Raw genomic sequence first — 21456 nt, 5'->3', positions numbered from 1 at the left:
GGCACGGTCAGTAACGCTCCCCGAGAGCGCCGCTACCTCCTGCCGCATGCCTGCGTCGTGAAGGGGCTGAGGGAACACCGTGAACAGGCAGGGCTGACGGGGGGCTCGGGGGTGGAAACGTCCCCGTTCGTGTTTAGACCCGGGGGTTTGCAGAGGACGACGCCGTGAAACCCGAGAAGCGGCGAGGCCGGCAGGCCGGAGCAGTGGACGGGGTGATGGTGGGGTTAGCGCAGGGTGCCGAGGAGGGGCCCTGACCCGAAACGCCCACCCTGGGCGCCGGGGCCGCCCCTGAGCCCGGGGAAGGTGGGGACTCCCGGCGAGCACCCCGCCGGGTGTGGCGGTTGGAGCGGTTAATGGCGGAGCGTCCCCGCTGTCATGGCGACGGGGCAGGTAGTGCCTGACCCCCGCGGGGACCGATCCCCGGGGCGGTATGGGCTCAGGCGGCACCCGTACTGCGGCCCGATCCCCTGCGCCGATTGGGCCCAGCCGGCACCCGTCGCCGCAGTGGTGTCTGGGAAGGAGAGATCATGGCGGCGGAGCCGAGCAAGACGGAGATCCAGACTCTCTTCAAGCGGCTCCGGGCAGCGCCGGCGAACAAGGTAGCGGGGCGACGCCAGGCGGCCTCCCGCCCTTCCGAGCCGAGCCGCTTCCCTGCGGCCGCGGCCTGGGCTCGGGCCAGGCCCCGGTGGGCTCCGGGCCGCGCTGCGGCGGCGGGGCGGCCGGGTAGGGAGCTCCTGGGGCGCGGGGAGGGCCCGGGGAGAGCGGTCGGGCGGCGGGGGACGGAGCTACCGGGTTGCGGCAGGGCGTGGAGGAGCGGCAGAGCCGCCGCCTCAGCCCGGCCGTCCCTCTGCCTTCGCTTTAGTCGTGCTTCGACTGCGGCGCCAAGAACCCGAGCTGGGCCAGCATCACCTACGGGGTCTTCCTGTGCATCGACTGCTCCGGCGTCCACAGGTCCCTGGGCGTGCACCTCAGCTTCATCAGGTGCGTGGGGCCCGGAGCGTGCGCGGCAGGGAGCGGGGAGCTCCGGCCCGCGGGTCACCGGCGGGCGGGCCGGGAGCAGCTGTGCCTCGCTGGTGTGGGAACGCGCGGGGACTCGGTTAGAGAGAAGCGTGATCACGGAGTGATCGCTTCGGGTTTTGTGGGGCTCGGTGGAGGTTTTGGGTCACTCAGCCCTTCCAAGATGGAGTTTCCAAAGCACCTCAGGGGAACGTGGACACGTTACTTTCGCTAACCTTGCAGAAACGCTGTCTGGGCTCCGGATTGTAGAAGCTGAGAGGAGAGTGTGGTGTGTGAATCTTGCCAGTAAAGCCGCAACATGGAAGTCTTTCTTGTAATGCTGAGCAAGGCAAAAAGAACAACGTTATTTAATCTTTTCTGTATCAACCCAGTGGGGAAGATGGTGTTGGATTTTCAGCCTATTGTTCTTATTGTCAGTACTTGTAAAAGTTAGCATTTTAAGTAACAGAGCTGTGACCTTTACTTTTTCAGAGATAAGTTGAGGAACGGGTATGAGACGTACTCTGTCACCTAGCTCTACTTGGTTGTTTTCTCCGTTGCTTTGTCATGTGTTCTGGCCTAATCTGTGGGACGGGCTGAACATGAGTCTCTCATGTTGTGGTGAGATCACGTGTGGAACGAAAGTTGTTGGGTGTGCTTTCCTAGCTCAAGCTCTGCCCTCTTAACAAGCAATACAAGTGAGAGGGCCTCTAAATTTGGAAGCTGTTATTTGGTGTGAAGCTGAAACTGTGGGTTTTTTTGCTCACTTTAAAAGTTCAAATTGTTTTCTTAGGGGAGCAAAGAAGTTACCAAGATGTTCTCTCCCCCTTTGCCTCCTATACTCTGGGATAGTAGTGGGAATATCTGACTGTTCTAGCTCAGAGCTTCCTTTTGCATTTGGTATGCCTGCACGTTATTAATAGAAATAATTGGTTCTCACACAGGTCCACAGAGTTGGATTCTAACTGGAACTGGTTCCAGCTGAGGTGTATGCAAGTGGGCAGCAATGCCAACGCGGTGAGGAGCCTCTGTAGGCATTTTGCTTGCTTTCCCTCTTGCTAATCCACATCCTCTGTTTCTTGTCCCTTTCTTTTGCGTGGCTTTCTTGGTACCAACCTCATCTGTTTTTTTTTTTCTGGGTACCAACCTCATCTGAAATGTGTAACGAGGAGAGGCATCTGTCAGGTGTGCTTGGAAGTCAGACTGTGAGCTTTGAATGCATTGTTTTCTGATGTGCAGATCTGTCATTTCCTTACATCTCATTTAAATGAGAGGCGCAGTCCTTTTAAATGAAAGAAGTTAGTAACACTGATGGGTTTGAAAGCTCATGCTCAGCATTGTGACTCAGAAGCATCCTCCTGTGGAGGACAGGGATGGTTTTCTTAGGCCTCTGGAGTGAGGCTTCTTGGAGAAAGCTGATCGATGAATGGTTGGTTCATGCTGTGTGCTCAGTATATCATCCCCTGTCTCTGGGAAGCTTCCTTTTTCTGTTGAGTTTATGTCTGATGCTTGCTTGAGTATGATCTGGCAGTCAGGAGACTGAATATTCTTCTCTTTTCAGACTGCTTTCTTCCGCCAGCACGGCTGTACTACCACAGATGCCAATGCTAAGTATAATAGTCGAGCTGCCCAGATGTACAGGGAGAAGATCCGGCAGCTGGCAAGCGCTGCCATGGCCAAGTATGGCACTGATGTAAGTCTGAGCAGCTCTGTACTGTTAGATGTGTAGTGCTGGCTGCTGAGCCTTGTAGGATATCTTCTTTTCTTCCCCTCTCTTTTCTTCAGCTGCTTATAGATGGACTGAGTGGAGCCCCTGGGCACTCCCCTGACAAGAGTGATGCTGATTTCTTCATGGAGCACACACAGGTGAGAAGAACTGTCTAAACCAGACAGCCTTAACAGCTCTCAAAGAGCCAACTGTTCAGCCAGGAGCAGTCCCACTGAGTTTGGAAGGACTCTAATTGTTACTCGTTCAGTAGTAACATGGAAGAACATTCAGTCATCAGGCTGGGACATAGTCACATATCTAAACAATCCCTCATGGGGCCTGTAATATCCATGTCCTTTGTTTTCGACACCATCTTTATCTTCAAGGAATATTCAGAGCTACCAGCTGCTCCCTGGAAAACGCTTTGTGTACTGCGTTAATGTGTAGTCTCTTTGTATGGTTAAAGCAAGAACTGGCTATTACTTTGAACTTCTGGTTTAGTCAGCTTTTCAGTGCATAGACCCTGGTAAAGTGGATTTGGGCGACTGCTTGCACAATGCTAGGTGGACTTTCTCAAGTGAATAGAGTAACATGAGAATTGGCTGTATGGCAATAAAGACGGTAGAAGCAGAGATTACTTTTTTCCAGGGAAACTCATTCACGTGTTCTGCCAGATCTAAGCTCATCTCCTTAACCTGGGAAGTCCTTGCAGTAGTCAACTCCAATACTACTGTCGAGTGATGCGGCTGTTCCTCCTGGCCTTCCATTCAGCTTAGCTTCTGGTTTTTTTTTTCTTTAATTTTTGTCCCTGTTAAGGGAATGTGGACATGTCCATATGTTATCTTATCTTCAGTGAAGGCATAGTATGGAGTTCGGAACACATTTCCTTTGGCCTAAAACTGAATACACGTCACTAAACCTGAAGTAAGTTCAGGATTGTTCTGTTCATTTATCTTCTGCAAATCACTGGAATGACCATCTTCTTGCAGTCTTCCAATACCTGGGATGTAGCAGATGCCAGCCAGAATCCTGCAGAGTCTTCCCCGGAAGTAGAAAAAGCAGCAAAGTCATCAGAAGGCAGTGAAGTGTTGAGTGAGTTCCCTGCTGAATAATTTTTCCAAGAGCCTGACTTCATTTCCAGGAGAATATACTTCGGTACCACAGTTAGAAGGGCTGAGCTTTTCCTTCGCTTCAGGCTTGAAGGAGTGGAAGCTTTGTGCACTCTGTGATGTTTAGTTAAATTAGTGGAGACTTCTAAAAACACTGCTCTGTTTGGGATCAGTTCTCTGCTTTTCCTGAAATGCACATAAAACTGTTGTGGGGATTAGCTGCCCTGTTTTCCTGCTTCCAGACATAATTATTTGTCTGAACACCCCTCTCTGTCCCTTGAATTTGGTGGGTCTGGAAATGACATATGAATATAGAGCAAAAAACTGTTTCTAGGGTGAATGACAAGGAAACCAAGAATCTGGGAGCATAGCTGTAATTTGAAACAGCTTTGTGTATTCCCCTGCACAGTGTTTGCTTTCTTTTAATATGTTAAGAACACTGCAGAGGGAATAACTTGCTCTGTGGAGATGTAAAGTTGTGGTGCTTAGGAAATTGCACGTTTCAAACTGTAACTTAGCTTGTTTGGCAGGGGGGGAGGGCAGAGGAGGTAGAAGAGGGAGAGTGGGACTGTGAGCACACTGAAAAGAAAGGGGTTGAGAATCAGTCTGCTGAATGTTCTCTTCTGGCTTTGTGCCCACAGATTCCAGCCAAGGCCCATCTATTGACTTGTTGAGCACATCTCCTAAAGCTCCTCTAGGTAAGTAAGGCTCTTCACTGTCTCACAGATCAGTCTTGCTCTTATACCTACTGTTCAGTAGTAAGCTCAGTGGAGCTGGAACTGATGAGCCAATTTTCAGAATGTCTAAAGGAGCTTATCTTCCGGTGGAGCCACTACTGAGGATCTCCCTGAACCCCAAAACCAAGCCACAGTTTACTGGAGGTTTCCTCCTCGTTTGGATGATCGAGTTCAAAGCTGTCACCTTCCCAAAAGCTTGTTTGCATTTTTTGAGCTTTGGACGAAACTTGGCATTTGTGTATCTAGAACTTGGCTGATCAAGGCCACGTGGCTCTGGTGTTTGTTTTTTTGGTTTGGTTTTTTTTACCTCAGAACCTTTGGAGGCAAATGAATTTTTAGCTTCCAGAGTAATAGGGATTTGTATCTGATTCTCCCCTGCCATTACTGTCCTGGCTGCACACAGAGCTTCTAGGTGGAGATTCTTTCCTTATTGAGAGTGTGCTCCTAGCCCACAGTGGGTTCATCCTGGGTGGAAATCTTGTGTCCTCAAGTGTCTATTCATTCCCCGTGTTTTATGTCTCTTCCTCAGACATGTCCATGTATCTATCAACACAAGGGCCTGCTCCTGCCAGAGGTAACTGGCTAACAGCTGGCCTGCGCTGGCTGCTTGTGACAACTCTGCTTGCCCCTTCTGTGATTCTGCCTTCAACTCTAACTTTAGCTTCCTGTGCTTGGAGGGAGAGAATGAGCCAAAGCTTACATGTACCGACTGGGATCTAAACCAGCTATTACTTCTCTGGAAAGGGATCTTATTGTCATTTCTGTTAAACGTTTCCTGAGAATAATTAAAAAAAAAAAAAAACACCACAAACAACCGCAAATCAAATGTTAGGAAGAGCGACCTGAAAACAGTCTTGGGTAGTATGAATATTTTGAATGCCCCTATTTCAAAAACTTATGGTAAGACTAGAAAAGATACAGGAAAGGCTATCAAGAATGATCTAAAGTATGGGTTGACAAAAGTCATGTGGGTGTAGGAAGTAAGGAGACACTTTTGTGGAAGAAAAGCCCAACAAGGGCGGTAAAAGATTTTGGAGCTACATGTTGGAATCTGCCCAATGTCTTGGGCAGTCCCTCTCTGTTTGCTTTGTTCTTACACTTTTCCCCAGGCATCCGCTGCTTGGCTGGACCTTGGCTGGTGTTACAAGCGTGGCATGCTTCATGCCCTCAGAGTGACAGGTTCCTGCTGCAAGGTGTTGGGGAACCTGTTGCTTTTACAGCTCACTGCACTTTAGGTCCATTTTGTTGTTGGTCTGTTCACGTAAACATGACTTTAGGGTTCTTGCTTCTTTGTCCCTAAGGCATTGTGAGGCACTGACCTTCATATGGCTCTGAAGCTGCATTTTCTTGGATTTACATATGGAATAAATCTAGTTTTTCTCTAGCTACCCTGATCCCTACTGGGTAGGGTCACCAACTGCATGACACTTGGAGGAGCTATTCAAAGGTCTTAATTCACTTATAAGTTTCTCCAGCAATGGACATGCTTCTCTAGGTCACCAGCCTGCAATTGTGGAGCTTCTACGTGCATCTTTCTTGGCTGGGTGAAGTCACCCAGGCTTCTGATGCGAAGCTGCATGGTGTGCCCTGGACTCGATAGTAGCTAGGCTGTGGTGGATGTTTGTGTGGGTTGCTGACTAATTTCAGCTTTTAAAATTAATTTACTTCTGCTTATTTCCTGCTTCCCTCCTCTTGCAGAACTTAAATCCTCCCTCATTGGAAAGAAGAAGCCAGGAGCTGCCAAGAAAGGGGTATGTCTGAGCTCTTGTTTTATGGAGAGGAGGTAGAGCATGTCTCATATTACTGCTGTCCTTTCCCTGGCCCTTGCTTTCTGCCCTTAACGAAGCTGTGTACTGAGATCCATTTGGGGAAGGGAGAGCTTTGATTATATCACTGCTTAATTTGAAAGATAGCTTGTGTATTAACAGATTAAAACAATTAGGTTTTGGATCATTACTTGTTGTGGTCTGAAGTATATGTGGCCCATCTCTTAGCGCTGGCCACTGGTGGGTTAACTCTTGGGTGTTCTTCCATACTCTGTTGCAAGCTGTATTGGGTCTGTAGGTTGTGATTACACGTGGAGACCGAAGGCCTGATCGGTGCAGCAAGGAGTAGAATTCTGATTTTCTTCTATGATGAACAATCTAGGGTGAAGAAATCGCATTTTTTTGTTTTTGTTTTTCAAGTTGGGTGCAAAAAAAGGTCTTGGAGCCCAGAAAGTGAGCAGCCAGAGCTTCAGTGAGGTTGAGCGGCAAGCCCAGGTGGCAGAGCAGCTGAGGGAGCAGCAGGCAGTGGAGTCCAGGAAACAAGCTGAGGAGTCCATGTAAGTGCCCTGTTTGGGCTGAATACCTTGCATACGTAAGGCGGAAGTAATATGAGATTAATGCTGTTCACCCTAGGACCACCTGATGTGAGTACAGAACATGCTGCACGATAGGATGAGCAGTAGCTATAAGCCAATATGGTCCTTACAGCAGGGCACAAGCTATACTGCCATATTTTATTCAAATTGGCATCCCTGGAAGAGTTTAAGGAGCAGATATGGAAGTATTTTGTGTTTCTGCTGTCCTTTGGAGAGGACTGAAAAAGGCAAAGGCTGAACTGGATGGGGCATTCTGTCGGGGAGCAGGGGGCAATGCTTACAGTAAGGAAATCATGGTTAGCCAAAAAAAGAGTTGAATCCCGGTGGAGGTGAGATGGGAAGACAAGCAGTAGCTTCTATGCAAAGATTTTTGGTAGAGCTGTTGTGGATATGGTGTTTTGATGGGTTGTCAGGGTTACTTTTTCCCCTGGCCCTTCCGGGCTGGGGGGGAGGTAATGAGCTGGTACCCACCTAGCTCTTCCCTTTAGAGTCACCTCAATGCGACTGGCTTATCAGGAACTGCAGCTTGATCGGAAGAAGGAAGAGAAGAAACTTCAGAACCTTGAAGGGAAGAAGCGTGAACAAGCAGAGAGGCTGGGCATGGGCTTGGTGTCCAGAAGGTACTTGGCTGTGGATGGCATAGGACAGACAGGTGCCTTGGAAGCACCCTGCTCTGGAAAAGTTTCCTGAAGGCAGTAGCTTGCTGTTCTTGTAACAGATAAGGAGCTGATTTAAAGTGTTCGTACAGTTGACTATGTCTAAAAATGCTTCAGGCCCCAGAAGGAATGGGCACTCTGTTCAGAGGCTCTAGTTCTCATTTGAGCTTTTCCAAAGATGCGTGTGGCCTGTCAGTGCCTAGCCCTAGGGCCCTGCTGCTTGACAGATGTCCCCCTGCAGAATACTTCCCTTAAGAAGGTAGCCCAAGACTTCTGAGGGAGTCAGGATAAGCTAGATCAGTGGTGAAAGGGGCTGGCATCCCACCACCTCTCCCTCGAGACCTGTGGTGCCTGCCCTGCCAGAGAAGGCCAGATTCAGTTTTGAGGCAGATGGTCGTAGGGGCTGGATGCCGTCAGACCCTCTGGCCCTGACTGCCTGTTTGTTGTGCTAGTTCTGTTTCACACTCGGTGATGTCCGAGATGCAAGTAATTGAGCAGGAGACGCCGCTGGCTGCAAAATCTTCCCGCTCCCAATTGGACTTGTTTGAAGATGCTGGAGGCTTCACATCTGGACCCCCCAAGTAAGACTTAGCTTTAGTGTAGTCTTTGGTGTATTCCTGAACTTAATGTCTGGCCTAAATTATCTATTTTTGGTATCCAGGTACAAATATAATCCCTTCTCATTCGAAGATGCATTTGGCTCACGATGGGAAACGGACTCTTCGTGGGGTATGGACAAAGAGGAGGAACCTGAGGTGACCATTTCCAGTATTCGGCCAGTTTCAGAGAGGTAAAGTGCCTGCCACTGGTACTGTACCTTCCTTCTGTGTGGGACAAAGGGATAGGTCTAGGAGCTGTGGGGAGAGATGCTGCTGTGTTACAACAGGAGCCTTGTGCTGCAGAAGATAACTTGCATGGACAAGCCCAAGAAAAAGGGCCTTCAGTGAAAGAGGCTTGGGCGCTTCTTTGCCTGTCGTGTCCCTAAGCCTTTATGGTCATCAAGCGCTGGCTTTCGTGAGGTGGGCAGAGGAGAACCCTGATGGTAGCTAGCACTTGAGGATTTCTTGCTTTCCTTTGATCAGACGGAGTCTGAGAGAGAAGTCTGTTTCTTTGCTGTGTTGGTGAGCTTAAGCTGAGATGTCTCGTCTCTTGTTTCCTCAGACCCACTAGTAGGCGGGAGACAGAGAACAGGACATCAGTTGTGGAATCCAATGAAGCTCGGCAGAAGTTTGCAGGGGCTAAAGCCATCTCTTCAGATATGTTCTTCGGGCGGGAGGCAGACGCTGAGGTAGATGCATTCTGCAGTGCTTAAGCTGGTACAGCTCTGGATTCATCTTCTCCTGTTTGCTCAGGTCCTACTTTGTTCCCTTCCTTTATAATCTTCTTGTTTTGTTTGCTGCTGCAGTACGAAGCCAGATCCCGACTGCAGCAGCTCTCAGGCAGCAGTGCCATAAGCTCTGCAGACCTGTTTGGAGAGGCGGAGAATGCACACTCAGGTGGGTTGAGGAAGGGGGCAGCTTTGGAGGACCTAGACTCGAGAGGGTCAGGGTGCTCTCTGGAGCTGGGGAACTCCGGGCTAACTCTTGCTGGTTCTTGTAGGTGGTGTGTCAATTGGAAATGTCCTGCCTGCAGCTGACATTGCACAGTTCAAGCAAGGAGTGAAATCGGTTGCCGGCAAGATGGCTGTCCTAGCAAACGGGGTGATGAACTCCCTCCAGGTGAGGTTACACTATGGCACCTTCAGACAGGCTATTGTCATGCTCAGGGACTTTCACCATATCCTGGCTTCTGCTGAAATTATTGTCTTCTCAAATTACATGGAAAGTCCCAGGTAGAGACCTGTCTTTTGTAGCTGATGACTACACTACAATACCTGAGCAATTCCAAGTGGCCAGAGAACTCTGCTTGGCCAACCTTACTCTCCTGCTGGACAGGACACCTGGTTATGTCAGATATGCCTTTTCCCACAAATCTCAGGCAGAACTTAAAAAGTTAAGGCCATTTTACTTGCTGCCTTTGCATGGTGTCCTGTCTAGGTAACCTCACGCAGCATTCCAATCCCAAACATCCCAGGACCTTGTTACCTGTCTCGAGTTTGTATGAAGTGTTAGAGCATGGTGTCTTGGTGTGTTTCCTCCCCAGGATCGTTATGGCTCGTATTGATGACCCAGGGACTGCAACTCACAGGGAAGCCAGCAAGAGGCACTGATGCCACCGTTGCCTGGAGTAAACTCTGCAGGATTGTCTTAGTTTGTCTGGGGTTGGTGGGGAGGGGAGAGGGTAAGCAGAGGGGGTCAGGTCATGGCTGTGCCCAGGGTGCTTTCCAAATATCTCTGGATTCCACTCTATTAAAATTCAATGTGCCCTCATACCCACTGCTATCTACTAGCCAGTGGAGACAGGCCTTCTTACAGGGTTAACCTCGCTGCTGTAAAATATATGACATGAACTCCTGGGCTGCCCTCATCCGTGCTCCTGTCCTGCTTGGCCTATACCTTAGTCCCCAAGTGACAGAGGAAAGGGGAATGCTATTTTTCTGAACATCATGTTACCTGGTTCCCACAGACATGACTGTTTTTTTTTTTGTTCTGCTTAGTACTCCCAATCCATGGTGCTGTGGAGTCCTCTCTACTGGCAGGGTCTGACTTTTACCGTGGGATAATCCTTTTTACTGTCTTGTAAACCAGCATGTATTGATGCAGGAGAAAGAAATCAAACAAAGCAAAGATTATTTTTTTAGCTTCTAATTACATCATTGGCAAAAAAGGCCCAGGTAAAGAAGTACTGTAAAGACATCTGCTGGATCCCTGGTTATTTTGTTGCCCAGCTTTGGACCGAGGGCAAAGTCCTGAACCTCTGACTTCACCATGAGGTGAACTTCTGAAGTGCAGCAGTGAGGACTGTCCTCTTCGTCCTGTTCAACTTGGCTCTCTGCTCCCGACTCTGGTTTTAACAAGAGCGTGTTTTTCTCTTCCTTGGACTATGGTGTTGAGGACAGGGTAGGGGGAAAAAGGGCTCGCTATACACGAACTATTAGCAAAAAGAGAGGCTGGTTTCTGTCAGCGACCCTCTCTCTGGGGGCTTCACCCCTGCTGTCCAGCTCGAGGGGCGGTGGTACCCGCAGGGCTGGGGGCGGGAGGGGAAGGGCTGCTCTGCCGCTGCGGTGGGGCAGGAGCGGGGTAAGGGTCGGGCCTTCCTGCGGCTTTGTCCCCAGCGTCCCGGCGCGGTTGCACCGTAACGGCGACCCGGGGTTCTGAGGGGAGACCGCGCTCCCGCCCACCGCGGGAGGCGGGAAGGCCGGGCGAGCGCGCTTGCGCGGTGGGTCCGGGCGCGGCGGGAGGCCACCTGCGCTTGCGCGGCCGCAAGCAGCGCTCCGGCGGGCGGGTGAGCGGGCGCTGCCTCCGCGCAGGCGCGGCCCGGGGACGCCCCGGCGCTCGGGGGTGGTGCCGCCGCTTTCCCCGCCCGAGGCGGGGTCTGGCGGGGCACCTCGGAAGGCGGCCGGGGCCCGCGAGTACCGCCGCCGCCCTGCGCTGTTCCTGTCCGCCCGGTACCGCTCCCCCCCAGCGCCCTGAGGAGCGGCTGGGGCAGCCCAGAAGACCCCAGAGGCAGCAGTGGCCGTACGCAGCGTGCTTTATTGCCGGGCTGTCACCGTCACTCGCTGACGGTGGGGAGAGAAAGCGCAGTTAGCGAGCACGTTAATAAATAAAATAACTTAGAATAAATAAATAACTCCTCCCACTACGTCTACAGGTGGGGCTGTGGTGCAGTCTCAGCAGTAGTTACAGGATTAGTCTTAAAATAGCTCCAGCATGTGTTGAATCCACTCAGCTTAGGGCTGCTACAAGCTTTGGGTTACCAGCTCTTAGTAGCCCACGCTGCAGCGTTTTATGGACAGGAGGAGCAAGGAGGCTCCCAAAGAGTCAAAGTAAAGTTCCCCAGGAAATAATTAGTTTATGCAAGCTGAGGCACAGGAGCTGGTCTAGACAAAGCGTTCAGGGCTGTGGAGGCCAAACTGCTGAGCTAGGTACCATTAACACAATGAGACACTACTTCTTTTTGTAGTTGTAAGAACTACACTATGATGCTACAACAATGCCAATATTTACAAAAAAATACCTGGGACCCGTCTGATAATGGCTTCCTTCTCCCCTAGTGCTTCTGTCCACCCAACTCCAGCAGATGTTCTATATGTTTGCAAGCCACAGCACCTGTGGCCGAGGAATTTAAAGACTTTTCTTCTCTCTCTCTCTCTCCCCACCAATCCCTCTGAAGCTTACTTTTCCAAATGACCTTAAGACGCTGTTGGAAGCAGCGGGAGGCCTCTGTAGGGAACTCAGTACAGCACCATGCAGTACTTGCTGCAGTCTAGCTTATTTGCTGTATTTGCTTTGGCAAGTCTTGGACACACAGAGGAGGAAGCAGAGACAGGTGGCACAGCAATACCTAAGCCCTTCTTTTCTAGGGACTTCTTCAGGAATTTCTCTACCTTTGATCATATGCAGGTGCAGCTTTACTGGGAATAATTATAATGGAGCACGAGTGCAGAGCTGCCGCTGGCGATTTAACCACTCTATTGTCTAGGCCAAGCCTGAACACGGTTACACAACAAAACACTGGCAAGCGGCTCCAGCACCTGCTGAACTCTGGGAGGGAGAGCCCCGGTGAGAGAATACCCGGCTATTCCCAAGGGGAGGCAGAGCTAGCGTCTGCTGGTTTGTCTTGCTTGCCGGCAGAGGGTAGCATAACTCTGCAGCTGGAAATAGCTTCTGCAGAGGAGCTGGCTGTTCCTGCACGAATTTGGAGCTAGGAAAAAGGCAGAGTTCTTTCTGGGAAGAGATGGACCTGGCAACGGGGACTGGCATAGCCACACACACACTGGTGATGTGGACAGAACCCACCACCAGAGCAGATGCTCTGGGAGGGGGTGCTGTTCCTCCAGTGGGTTCTGAGGAAACCCAAGATGAGAACGGTGCCCACCCTCACAACCTTCAATTTTCAGAGGAGTCTGTCTCTTCATTGGAGCCTTCACTCTCAGCATCCATTTTTCGCCGATGGTGTAGAGGTTTCCAGGGAGAGCTAATCCTGGGTGAGTTACGGACAGGCAAATTAGCTGTGTCCCCGCTGGAGCTGCTGGGACCGGAGACCGAAAGCCTTGAAACCTGAGCTACCCTGAAAGAGAAAAGGCAAATGCTAGGCAGCCTAACTTGTCATCTCCAACCTTTACCGTAGCAGTTTTGAACTGAACCTGGGAGGAGGACTTATTCACAACTAGCACAGGGATGGAAAGATGTTCACAGCACAGAGGGGGGAACACCTTGCACTAGTACCTACCAGACTCGCTGTGTGAATCTTTCTTCCTGTTTAAACAGATCTTTCTTCTGGGCTCAGCCTGTGTCTTCCAATGCTCCTAGTTTTCACCATCCAAACAAAATTTCCCCATTCATTAGAGACTGCTGCTTCCTCTAGATCCCTCTTTGAGGCACACTTTTCCCCTCTGTTTCTGAAACCTTTTCTAAGGATTTTGTTAGCTGCACCAAGGTACCCCAAAGAAAGAGGCCCTCTCTGCTCAGGCTGCTCTGTTAGCTCCTCTATTATTTTATAGTAGAGCAAAGGAATAGGGACAATACTTTACTAAAGTCTTCCTTAGCATGCTACCTTAATCTGTTGCTTTACCTCCTACTTTAGGCAACTCCACTTACAATTTCTCAAGTTCCTGATCCATGGCAGGGTCCAGAAACAAGTCTCCTTTATCTGGCAAAGCCCCTGGAAAAAAAAAAAAACACCAAAAAGGAAAGTATCAGAGCAGAGTTACGCTATTCATTCTTAAAGGAAAGAGCTCAAGCCATAGCAGCATCCAAAATCTGTCCTGCAAGTCAGAGGAGACTCTTCCTCATACCTATTAGAGAAACGGACACTGAATGTTGAGGATCATGGACAGCTAAAGAATTATGATCCATATTCTGTGTTCTTCACACAGGCTGTAGCTGAGCTCAGACTAAATGGGAGGCACTCTCAGTAGTCTCACCTCTCAGAGAACTTGAAGAGCCGTAAGGACTGGCAGTTTCCACTCACTGTACAAAACTACTGAGTACTGACTGTCAGAGAGATGACAGTCTGTCAGCTTCAGACCTCTGCTAATTGCCCTATACAGTCATCAGCCCCAGATCCTATCAGAGCAATAGATACGTTGTTGTCTGTGCCACAGCCTGAAGCACGCGCTGAACCACCCAGGGAGATGTGATCAGAAATAGCGTGGCCAGCAGGAGCAGGGAGGTGATCGTGCCCCTGTACTCGGCACTGGTGAGGCCGCACCTCGAATCCTGTGTTCAGTTTTGGGCCCCTCACTACAAGAAGGACATGGAGGTGCTGGAGCGTGTCCAGAGGAGGGCAACGAAGCTGGTGAAGGGCCTGGAGCACAAGTCTGATGGGGAGCGGCTGAGGGAACTGGGGGTGTTTAGCCTGGAGAAGAGGAGGCTGAGGGGAGACCTCATCGCGCTCTACAACTACCTGAAAGGAGGTTGTAGCGAGGTGGGGGTTGGTCTCTTCTCCCAAGTAACAAGAGATAGGACGAGAGGAAATGGCCTCAAGTTGCGCCAGGGGAGGTTTAGATTGGACATTAGGAGAAATTTCTTTACTGAAAGAGTGGTCAGGCCTTGGAACAGGCTGCCCAGGGAAGTGGTGGAGTCCCCATCCCTGGAAGTATTTAAAAGACGTGTAGATGAGGCGCTTAGGGACATGGTGTAGTGGGCATGGTGGTGTTGGGTTGATGGTTGGACTCGATGATCTTAGAGGTCTTTTCCAACCTTAATGATTCTATGATTCTATGTATACTTCTGTGCCACCTGCCTTTTTGTTGTGGCGCACTGAGCTTGGGGATCAAAACACTCCATAGATATAAGACGATTGTTTTCCTCGCAATTCAGGAAAGCCGGGCCTGACTCTGGTGCACATTAAGTCTACAGGAGTAAGCGTGGATGGATGGTGCTCCAGCGTTGCTTGATGTCTGGGTGAGAGTGTGAAAGGCTGGGCCGGTAATTGGGTACCCTCTCTCAGCATAAGGTCAGCATGCTCCTTTTCATGTTTGAAACCCTATTCAGGATGAAGGAGATGGTATAGTTCAGGACTGGAAGAGGTGGTCAATCATCCTTGCTGTTCTCTGAAAGGACACTGGCACCTCAGGAAGAGCCCAGAAAGGAAGATGGGGCTCTTAGGAAACCCCTCCTTCCCAATTCTGTAACAAACTCCTCCTTGTACAGGGATCATGGGAGGGTGTGATCAGCCAGCACAGAGATGACAGGAATTGCCTACCACAGCGTGGATAGTGCCACTGCACACCAGGAAGGATACACTTGGTAATCTGTACCAACAGTCCAGTGAGGAATGCTTTCGTTTTTCAGGAGACCTGGGTGCTACACTCAGTACCTCTGGGAAGGGGCTTTGTATTGCCCTGTGGGGACACAAATCTGGTTTCTGGCCCTGGCACCTTGGTCCTGAAGGAGGGGCTGCAGACCCTGCCTCACACAGGCAAGCTGGCAGCAGTCATCAAAAACGTAGCAATGAGTGCCTACAAATTAGAACCAGGTTAAACCAGAACCGACTCCCCCACTTCTTCCAGTTCTGATCTTCCCCTCCTGCAAATGAACAGGAAAGCCTGGCACGGCAACACAGAGCGTCAGGAGGTCCAGTGAAGTGCCCCAGCCTGCTCCCTTTCATGGGCTCAATTAAAAGAATAAGCAGCGAAAGCTTAACTTGTCTCTGCATTTATAGAATGCACAGTGAGGTCTCTAGGGCACAAGAATTATTTGGGAGAGGCAGTAAATGACACTTAAAGGATTCACAAATCAACATTGACACTGGAGTTAGGCTGCAGATTCCAGTCTGCCGGACAAACTCATCAGTGCTGCCCCAGCCTGAATGAGCCGCTCTAATCCCTACCCCGTTCCTCAAGGTGGGGTGCTGGCTTTGTGAGACCAGAGAGAAGGCAGGCATCCTGACCGAAAGCTCCTTTGCCTGAAACTGCTCTTGCTGAAGGGCTTTGGGGAGCTTGTGATCCCCTACAGACCGAAGACTATTGAAATCACCCTTCAGGAGAGATTAAAAGACACCGGGAAAAGAATCCTCTTTTCCTTGCCAAGATGCTAGCACCTGTCAGACGTGTGGCTGCTGCCCCTCCTCTCTGAGAGGCCTCGGCAGGAGGCTGGCAGAGGGCCAGGGGACGGGCCCACGTTAATGGAAACGAAAACCCACACACTTTGTAGATGGCACAATGGAAGCTGTGGGCAGGGTTTTTTTTTCTGCTCATCTGTTTTCTTTGCACTCGACTAGAAGTGGATTTCGTAGGGCAAAGGAAAAAAAGATTGTGCTTGGTGCAATCCAGGTATCGCCTTCCCCAGTGAATACACTGCTTCCTAAGCCTGTTTACAGAGGGGATTGCAGGGCTGCATTCATGCACCTTTGATATATAATCTCCATGTTGCTGGGTAAGCAGCCCTGCCCCAGAGGAGCATTAGCAGCTTAAATGGTTTGCTCTAAGAAGGGGCTCAGCCAGGGAGGGGACACACTTACTCTACTGGGACACACATCTGTGCAAAAGAACAAGCCCTCAGGCAAGGTACACCTTTTCACTGAGGTTTGTCTTTGTAATGTAGGGACTTGCAGATACTCAAGCCTAGAAGTAGAGGGAGAGGACACCTACCCAAAGACCGAGAAAGCCTACCCTTACTGGCCATGATTTGCTGAGTGGAGTTGAGTGAAGATGAGTGTTCGGGCCTCCACACGTTTAAACATACTTCCTGGATACAGCCTTGTCAAACACAAAAAGTGTTCCCCTTTACAAGAGGAGCAAGAGCACAAGCAAGGCATATGGGAGTATTATGGAATTGTGAGTTGAATTATGTATGGATTAGATACTGTCCTTTGCCAATGCAACACTTCGCTTCCTTGCTCTGGAACAATATTGACCAGCACAACATGGAAACCAGCAGTGAAATGCTGCTTGGTAACCCTCTGGCTCCCACAGCAGTCTGGTACAGAATTTTGTAGCATTTTTTAATGATATATCATATATACATTTTTATATGTATCAGTGTTTTATGATACCACCAGATTTTCAGCAGGCCATAGATTAATATACTAGTGAGATCACACTGCCTTGAGGGAAGATGGGGGAGAGCTGGGAAAGACTGGGCTTTGAATCTTTGAGCCAAGGTGGCGGCAGAGGTTTTCCCATTAGGTGTGCCTCCTCTTCTTGTAGATGAGAGCAGTCACTTAAAATCTGTGGGAGAATGAAGGGCTAAAACATAGGATGGGACTTCAATTCAGTACTGTCGACAGCAGTCAGCCACCTTACTTGTCTCCTGACCACCTCTGCCCAACCTTTACAGCCAAACATGTTAAAATGACAGTTCTGCTAAAACGATCAGCTGTTAAAGAAGTAAAACATTGCTATCTTAGGACAGCATTTCATATCTAATTTTATCCTTGAAGAAGCTCCACAGCTTCAAGTAGACAGTAAGGCGCAGTGTTATGGTTTTAAAGTTTAATCCATCAACAAAAAGATGAAAAACTTTCACTCTCTTCCTGACAGTGTAAAATCTGGGGCATAATTATAGAGGAAACTCAACGGAAATGCAGAATGACTGAAAATCTAGAGCTGTATCACTCACAGGAGTCTTACCTAGGGCTCTATTGATCCCCTGATCCTTTGCAAGTGCCATAAGGAATCCATAGAAGGTCAGTCTCTGTGCACTACTCAACATTTCCTTCACAAGAGCAGAAGGTGGACAGCTAGGAAAAGAGAGACAAAGGGGTCATCTTGTCTTTTAAACTATCATCTTTTTTTTTTTCTCCCCCAAGACCCAACTCAAACTGGAGAAATAAACCCTTGTACCTGTTCTAACACTGTCAAGTTGCGCTGATTCAGTTTAAAACAAATAGCCACCAGCTTGCTTATTTAGCATTGCATCTGCTCCTCATTTGCTAAGGAAGATGTTTGAGCTGGGGTACATCCCTAGGAGCAGTCTTACCTGTCTCCATTCCTAGGACAGGGAGAAAAGCCTAGATTCACTCAGAGGCATACACATCCCAACTCTTAGCATATTCTTTCAGAAATCAACTGGGAAATCCTTTCTTTTAAAAGACAATAAACTTTCATGAGGGTTGTTATGTTGTTATCATCCTTTTATCGGTGATAGTCATCCAAGAGGCAGGAAAACCTCTCCAATGATAGCCTAAATATGTCACAAAACAATATTTAGGTGGGGACTAAATTGACATGTCCCCTTCTTCTACACTCACCTTAACCCCTGGCCCTGACTTCTAAGCAATATCATCACAGTGATTCTTGCTCTTGCCTAATACTCCTCAAAGGATTTCATGCAAAATAAAACTGCTTCATAAAGAGGAAGTGTTGAACAGTCCTTGGTGTAGTGGCACCCCTGGGAGATGTGAGTGTGGGCTGGTGATCCCTCAGGCAAAGGTGGTTACCAAAGCCTGGCTGAGTGTTGAGCTACTGGATGAAAGGCTGGGAATGGCTGCCCTCACAGTGCTGTGCAGAGCCTGACCTACCAGACGGGCTCACAGTATCCTTCCCATCTGAAGCTTTCAGGACATACAGGGAATGTAGAGCTTTTGTTATTTAAAAGAAGCCTGGCATCTCCATGCTTAGCTATCTATAGTACTGGACAGCAGTAATTTTGTGGATCACAAATTTGGATTCCGGTGGAACTTGTGTCTTGGGTCTTTTTGTGGATCTAGCCCGTGACCTTCTAGCAGGGCATGTGCTCGCTACCTGCAGGAAACTATGAAGAAAGTGTCTGTCAAAGCTATACAAGAAGGTCTGGTATTGCTCCATCCCCTGCTGAACTAAGGCTAGTCTTGTGCCTGGGATCTGTAACTGGAGACCAGCTCTACCACAGGCTCGGGTCCAGACTAGCAGTGTGATCTTGTCTAGGTACTAAGGCTCAAACTCCATCCACCCCAGTGTGCCTTTCCTCTGCTTCAACACCCAAGGACACAACTGCACTTGTTTATGTCCTCTAGTTAACTCATGATGGCAGATGGACCACTCCTTGATGAAAATGTCAATGCAGAAGTGAGAGGGAAAGCAGAGATCCAAACCAATCCATTATTTCAAGAATCAGCTCAAACCCCATGTTTCTTAGGTCCGTGAAATTGTTTCTGTCCTTTGGTTAAAGCGGTTCGGCTACGATCTCTCCCTTCATACTTCTCCAATGAGATCTGTTTGGGAGTTACAGCTTGTTCAAAGTCCTGTATTTCTTCACAGCTCCAACCTTACAAAGGGTGTCCAGAGACACAGACTTCAAATCTGTGTTTCGAACTCCATTCGTACCTGTATTTTGATCTGTCACACAAGGACTCTAGGCACTGGTAGAAGAGAGATGCCTCTACCCCATCGAGTGGGCTGCAGTCATTTGGGAGTTGGCGCTGCCGATGTTGTCCAGACGATGATGTTGGCACAATCACAGTATTTGGATTCTTACCAGCCAGTAGATCTTGATAAATGGCAGCCACGCTTTCCAGAAACTCTGAAAAACACAGAAGTGACTTAAAACTCAGGGCTATAACCACCAAAGCATCCTCCTAACCTGCCAGATCTGGGATTAGACTATCATTCCCTGCTAGGTGTTGTACGTAGCACCAACAGGAAATAAGCACAACACTACAGCATCCCGCATATTCAGATCAGATATTATGCAAGCAGAAACAGCCATTTCCATATAAGTTGCTGGCTTCTTCCTATCAGGATGATTATGAGATGCCACTCACTCTGGGATGATTATGAAAGGCCATTCACTCTGTTGAATGAGATTCTTCTCAAGGGAACAGAGGCTAGCTAGCACATGGATAAAACATGTGTGAAAGCTAATGTCGAACACAAAACTAGTTTGCAAAGTCTAAAAAGTTTTCCTTCTCCATCTCTTGCCGCTGACTAAGAACTCATCCAAGTTGGGAACAAACTATATGGAATTGCAACAGGAGCAAAGGGAGCAAGTTAGTCAGGGCTCCAGGCTGTATCCCAGCTTGTCTCTGTGCTGCTCCAAAGTAAATATAACACGGGATCTAGAGGAAGGGCCGGGGCAGGTCAGGGCTAGAGTTGGCAGAAAGCCTCTCCCCAGGCTCCTCATACTACCCACTGTTTACTGCAAGAGTCTAATTTTAAACAAGTTTGTTTATGGATGTGGTCAGCAGTTTACAAATCTAGATTCCATTTGGAGTGGTTTGCATGTGTGTGGGTTGGTGGGAGAGCGTATGACGGGCTGCGTGTGTGCATTGTGCCTGGGTGAACAGGACAGGGACGGGATGTTTGAGTGTGTGTACACAAGGGCGGGCTTGCGAGGACTCCAGTGACACTTTAGTCCCGAGTGAATGGAATTGTAACGCTCTGCATGAGGCGGGTGGAGAGGAAAGGCAGGATGTCGGCGGGCCCTGAGGCCGTGCTGAGGTTCTGCAGCTCAGTGGAAATATTTGTTATGCGAGAGAAAAACTTTCCAAACACATTTTCTGTCCCTGGCTAAAGGCATTACACGCCTGGTTCTGCCCAACCCAAAATCACCATTTTGAACTGTTTTTCTTTGATGAATTGTCATGGATAATGTTGCGATATGCACAGGGGAATTACAGGGGAAGTATATGCAGAGAAGTACTGAGAAAAAGAGATTTTTGTATTAGGGATAGCAGCTGACTCAACTGCTAGAAAGATGGGAACTGACAGGTTGGATCAGACCAGCAGGCCACCCAAGTCTACTCTCTGACCACAGACTATGCTCCACCACAGCTTTTCACCAGTGTGTCCCAGTATCCAAACCTGGCCCCTTTTGCCTGGTCGAGGCCAATTGTGAGCTACGACCATCAGAGGGAGCTATTTAAGTGTGAGTGGACAGAAATCCATGAGCTTATGTTGCCTTTAGAAAGTGCTCTGTGCTGGGAGATGAGTAAGCGGCACCCCAGCAGTCGCCAGTGCTTGGGAGCATGTCTAACTTTGATAAAGGAAATGCTTCCCTCTTTTTGCCACTTAAGCAGTTCCCTGAATGAGATTCCCTTTCCTCAAGCACATTTTAGGGGGGCTAGGACAAACAGGCCAATGTATTTTAAAGCAGTCTCCCTGTACAGAACAAGCACCTGAATGCTCATCCAAGTTTCTCCCCCTTGTTTCCTGAACTTTAGTTAAAAATACCTGGGGATTTTTACACATGTATATGTGTGGGTGAGCATATGTAAATATACACACACACAAACTAATATTATTTGATTTGTGCTTTTCTGTCAAGAATTTTAAAGGAAGTACCCCATCTAGTTAAAACTCAAACTGGGGGAGAGGAGTAGAGTATGATAAATGACCAACAATATGAAGAAGGTAGATGGGGATTCACTTCTGTTCACTTTCCTTTCCAACTAGGGTCTCTCAAATCAAACAAGAGAGGTGGTTCTTCATGGGACGGGTGGCAGACCTGTGCAACTCCTCGCCAAAAGATATGGAGGTTACAGGTTTATATGATTTCAAGGGGAGGCTGGAGAAGTTCTTGGGAGAGGAATCCACTGGGGGTTCTTAAGTCCATGGAAACTATACCCAGTTCAGAAACTCTGCTGAAACGAGCTCATAGTTGGGTGCGTATTAGGGGGAAGAATATTATCCGTTTGTCCAGTTCCTTTTCCTTTCAAGCCCAGCTGGTGGGCTTTTCTTATCCTGTCTCCAGCAGGGATCAATACTTCAGAGGCAGAAATGCTGTATTAAGGAAAGGAAAAAAATGTTCCTAGTAAAAGTTAATTGTTGGGTGCTAACATACTCTAGATAAAGCTGGAAATTTATGTCTCAAGGCTAAGACAAATACATGCATAAGCCATAACAGTTACAGGTGTCGTTATTCAC

At 48.9% G+C, this 21456-nt stretch overlaps 2 protein-coding genes across 4 annotated transcripts in view; one reads left to right on the top strand and one right to left on the bottom strand.

Annotated features, from left to right (window-relative positions):
- The first annotated feature begins 202 nt into the window (after positions 1 to 202).
- ARFGAP2 (ARF GTPase activating protein 2) lies at positions 203 to 10363 on the top strand. Of its 3 annotated transcripts, none has more exons than XM_075152237.1 (17): positions 427 to 599; positions 863 to 981; positions 1941 to 2013; positions 2558 to 2689; positions 2782 to 2862; positions 3694 to 3796; positions 4455 to 4511; positions 5080 to 5124; positions 6249 to 6301; positions 6737 to 6873; positions 7401 to 7532; positions 8021 to 8149; positions 8230 to 8358; positions 8730 to 8856; positions 8974 to 9064; positions 9168 to 9286; positions 9711 to 10034. In XM_075152237.1, the coding sequence occupies exons 1-17, from the start codon at positions 528 to 530 to the stop codon at positions 9729 to 9731; spliced, it is 1620 nt and encodes a 539-aa protein (XP_075008338.1). In that variant the 5' UTR covers positions 427 to 527; the 3' UTR covers positions 9732 to 10034. The 3 variants fall into 3 exon arrangements, 2 of the variants coding, with proteins under 2 accessions (XP_075008337.1, XP_075008338.1); XR_012673960.1 differs by having other exon boundaries at positions 442 to 599; positions 8730 to 8884; positions 9711 to 9988; XM_075152236.1 differs by lacking the exon at positions 5080 to 5124 and having other exon boundaries at positions 203 to 599; positions 9711 to 10363.
- Positions 10364 to 11181: 818 nt separating this feature from the next.
- CSTPP1 (centriolar satellite-associated tubulin polyglutamylase complex regulator 1) overlaps positions 11182 to 21456 on the bottom strand; it is an 84997-nt gene continuing 74722 nt past the window's right edge. The window contains exons 6-9 of the mRNA XM_075152238.1: positions 18919 to 19114; positions 17245 to 17354; positions 13268 to 13331; positions 11182 to 12737 (exon numbers count right to left, since the gene is read on the bottom strand). Of these exons, the coding sequence (XP_075008339.1) occupies positions 12557 to 12737; positions 13268 to 13331; positions 17245 to 17354; positions 18919 to 19114 (551 nt within the window). The 3' untranslated portion in view covers positions 11182 to 12556. The remainder of the gene's footprint in view (positions 12738 to 13267; positions 13332 to 17244; positions 17355 to 18918; positions 19115 to 21456) is intronic.

This window comes from Calonectris borealis, chromosome 5, assembly GCF_964195595.1.
Source record: "Calonectris borealis chromosome 5, bCalBor7.hap1.2, whole genome shotgun sequence".
Classification (NCBI taxonomy): Eukaryota; Metazoa; Chordata; class Aves; order Procellariiformes; family Procellariidae; genus Calonectris; species Calonectris borealis.
This window is presented reverse-complemented; position numbering and strand designations above follow the sequence as displayed.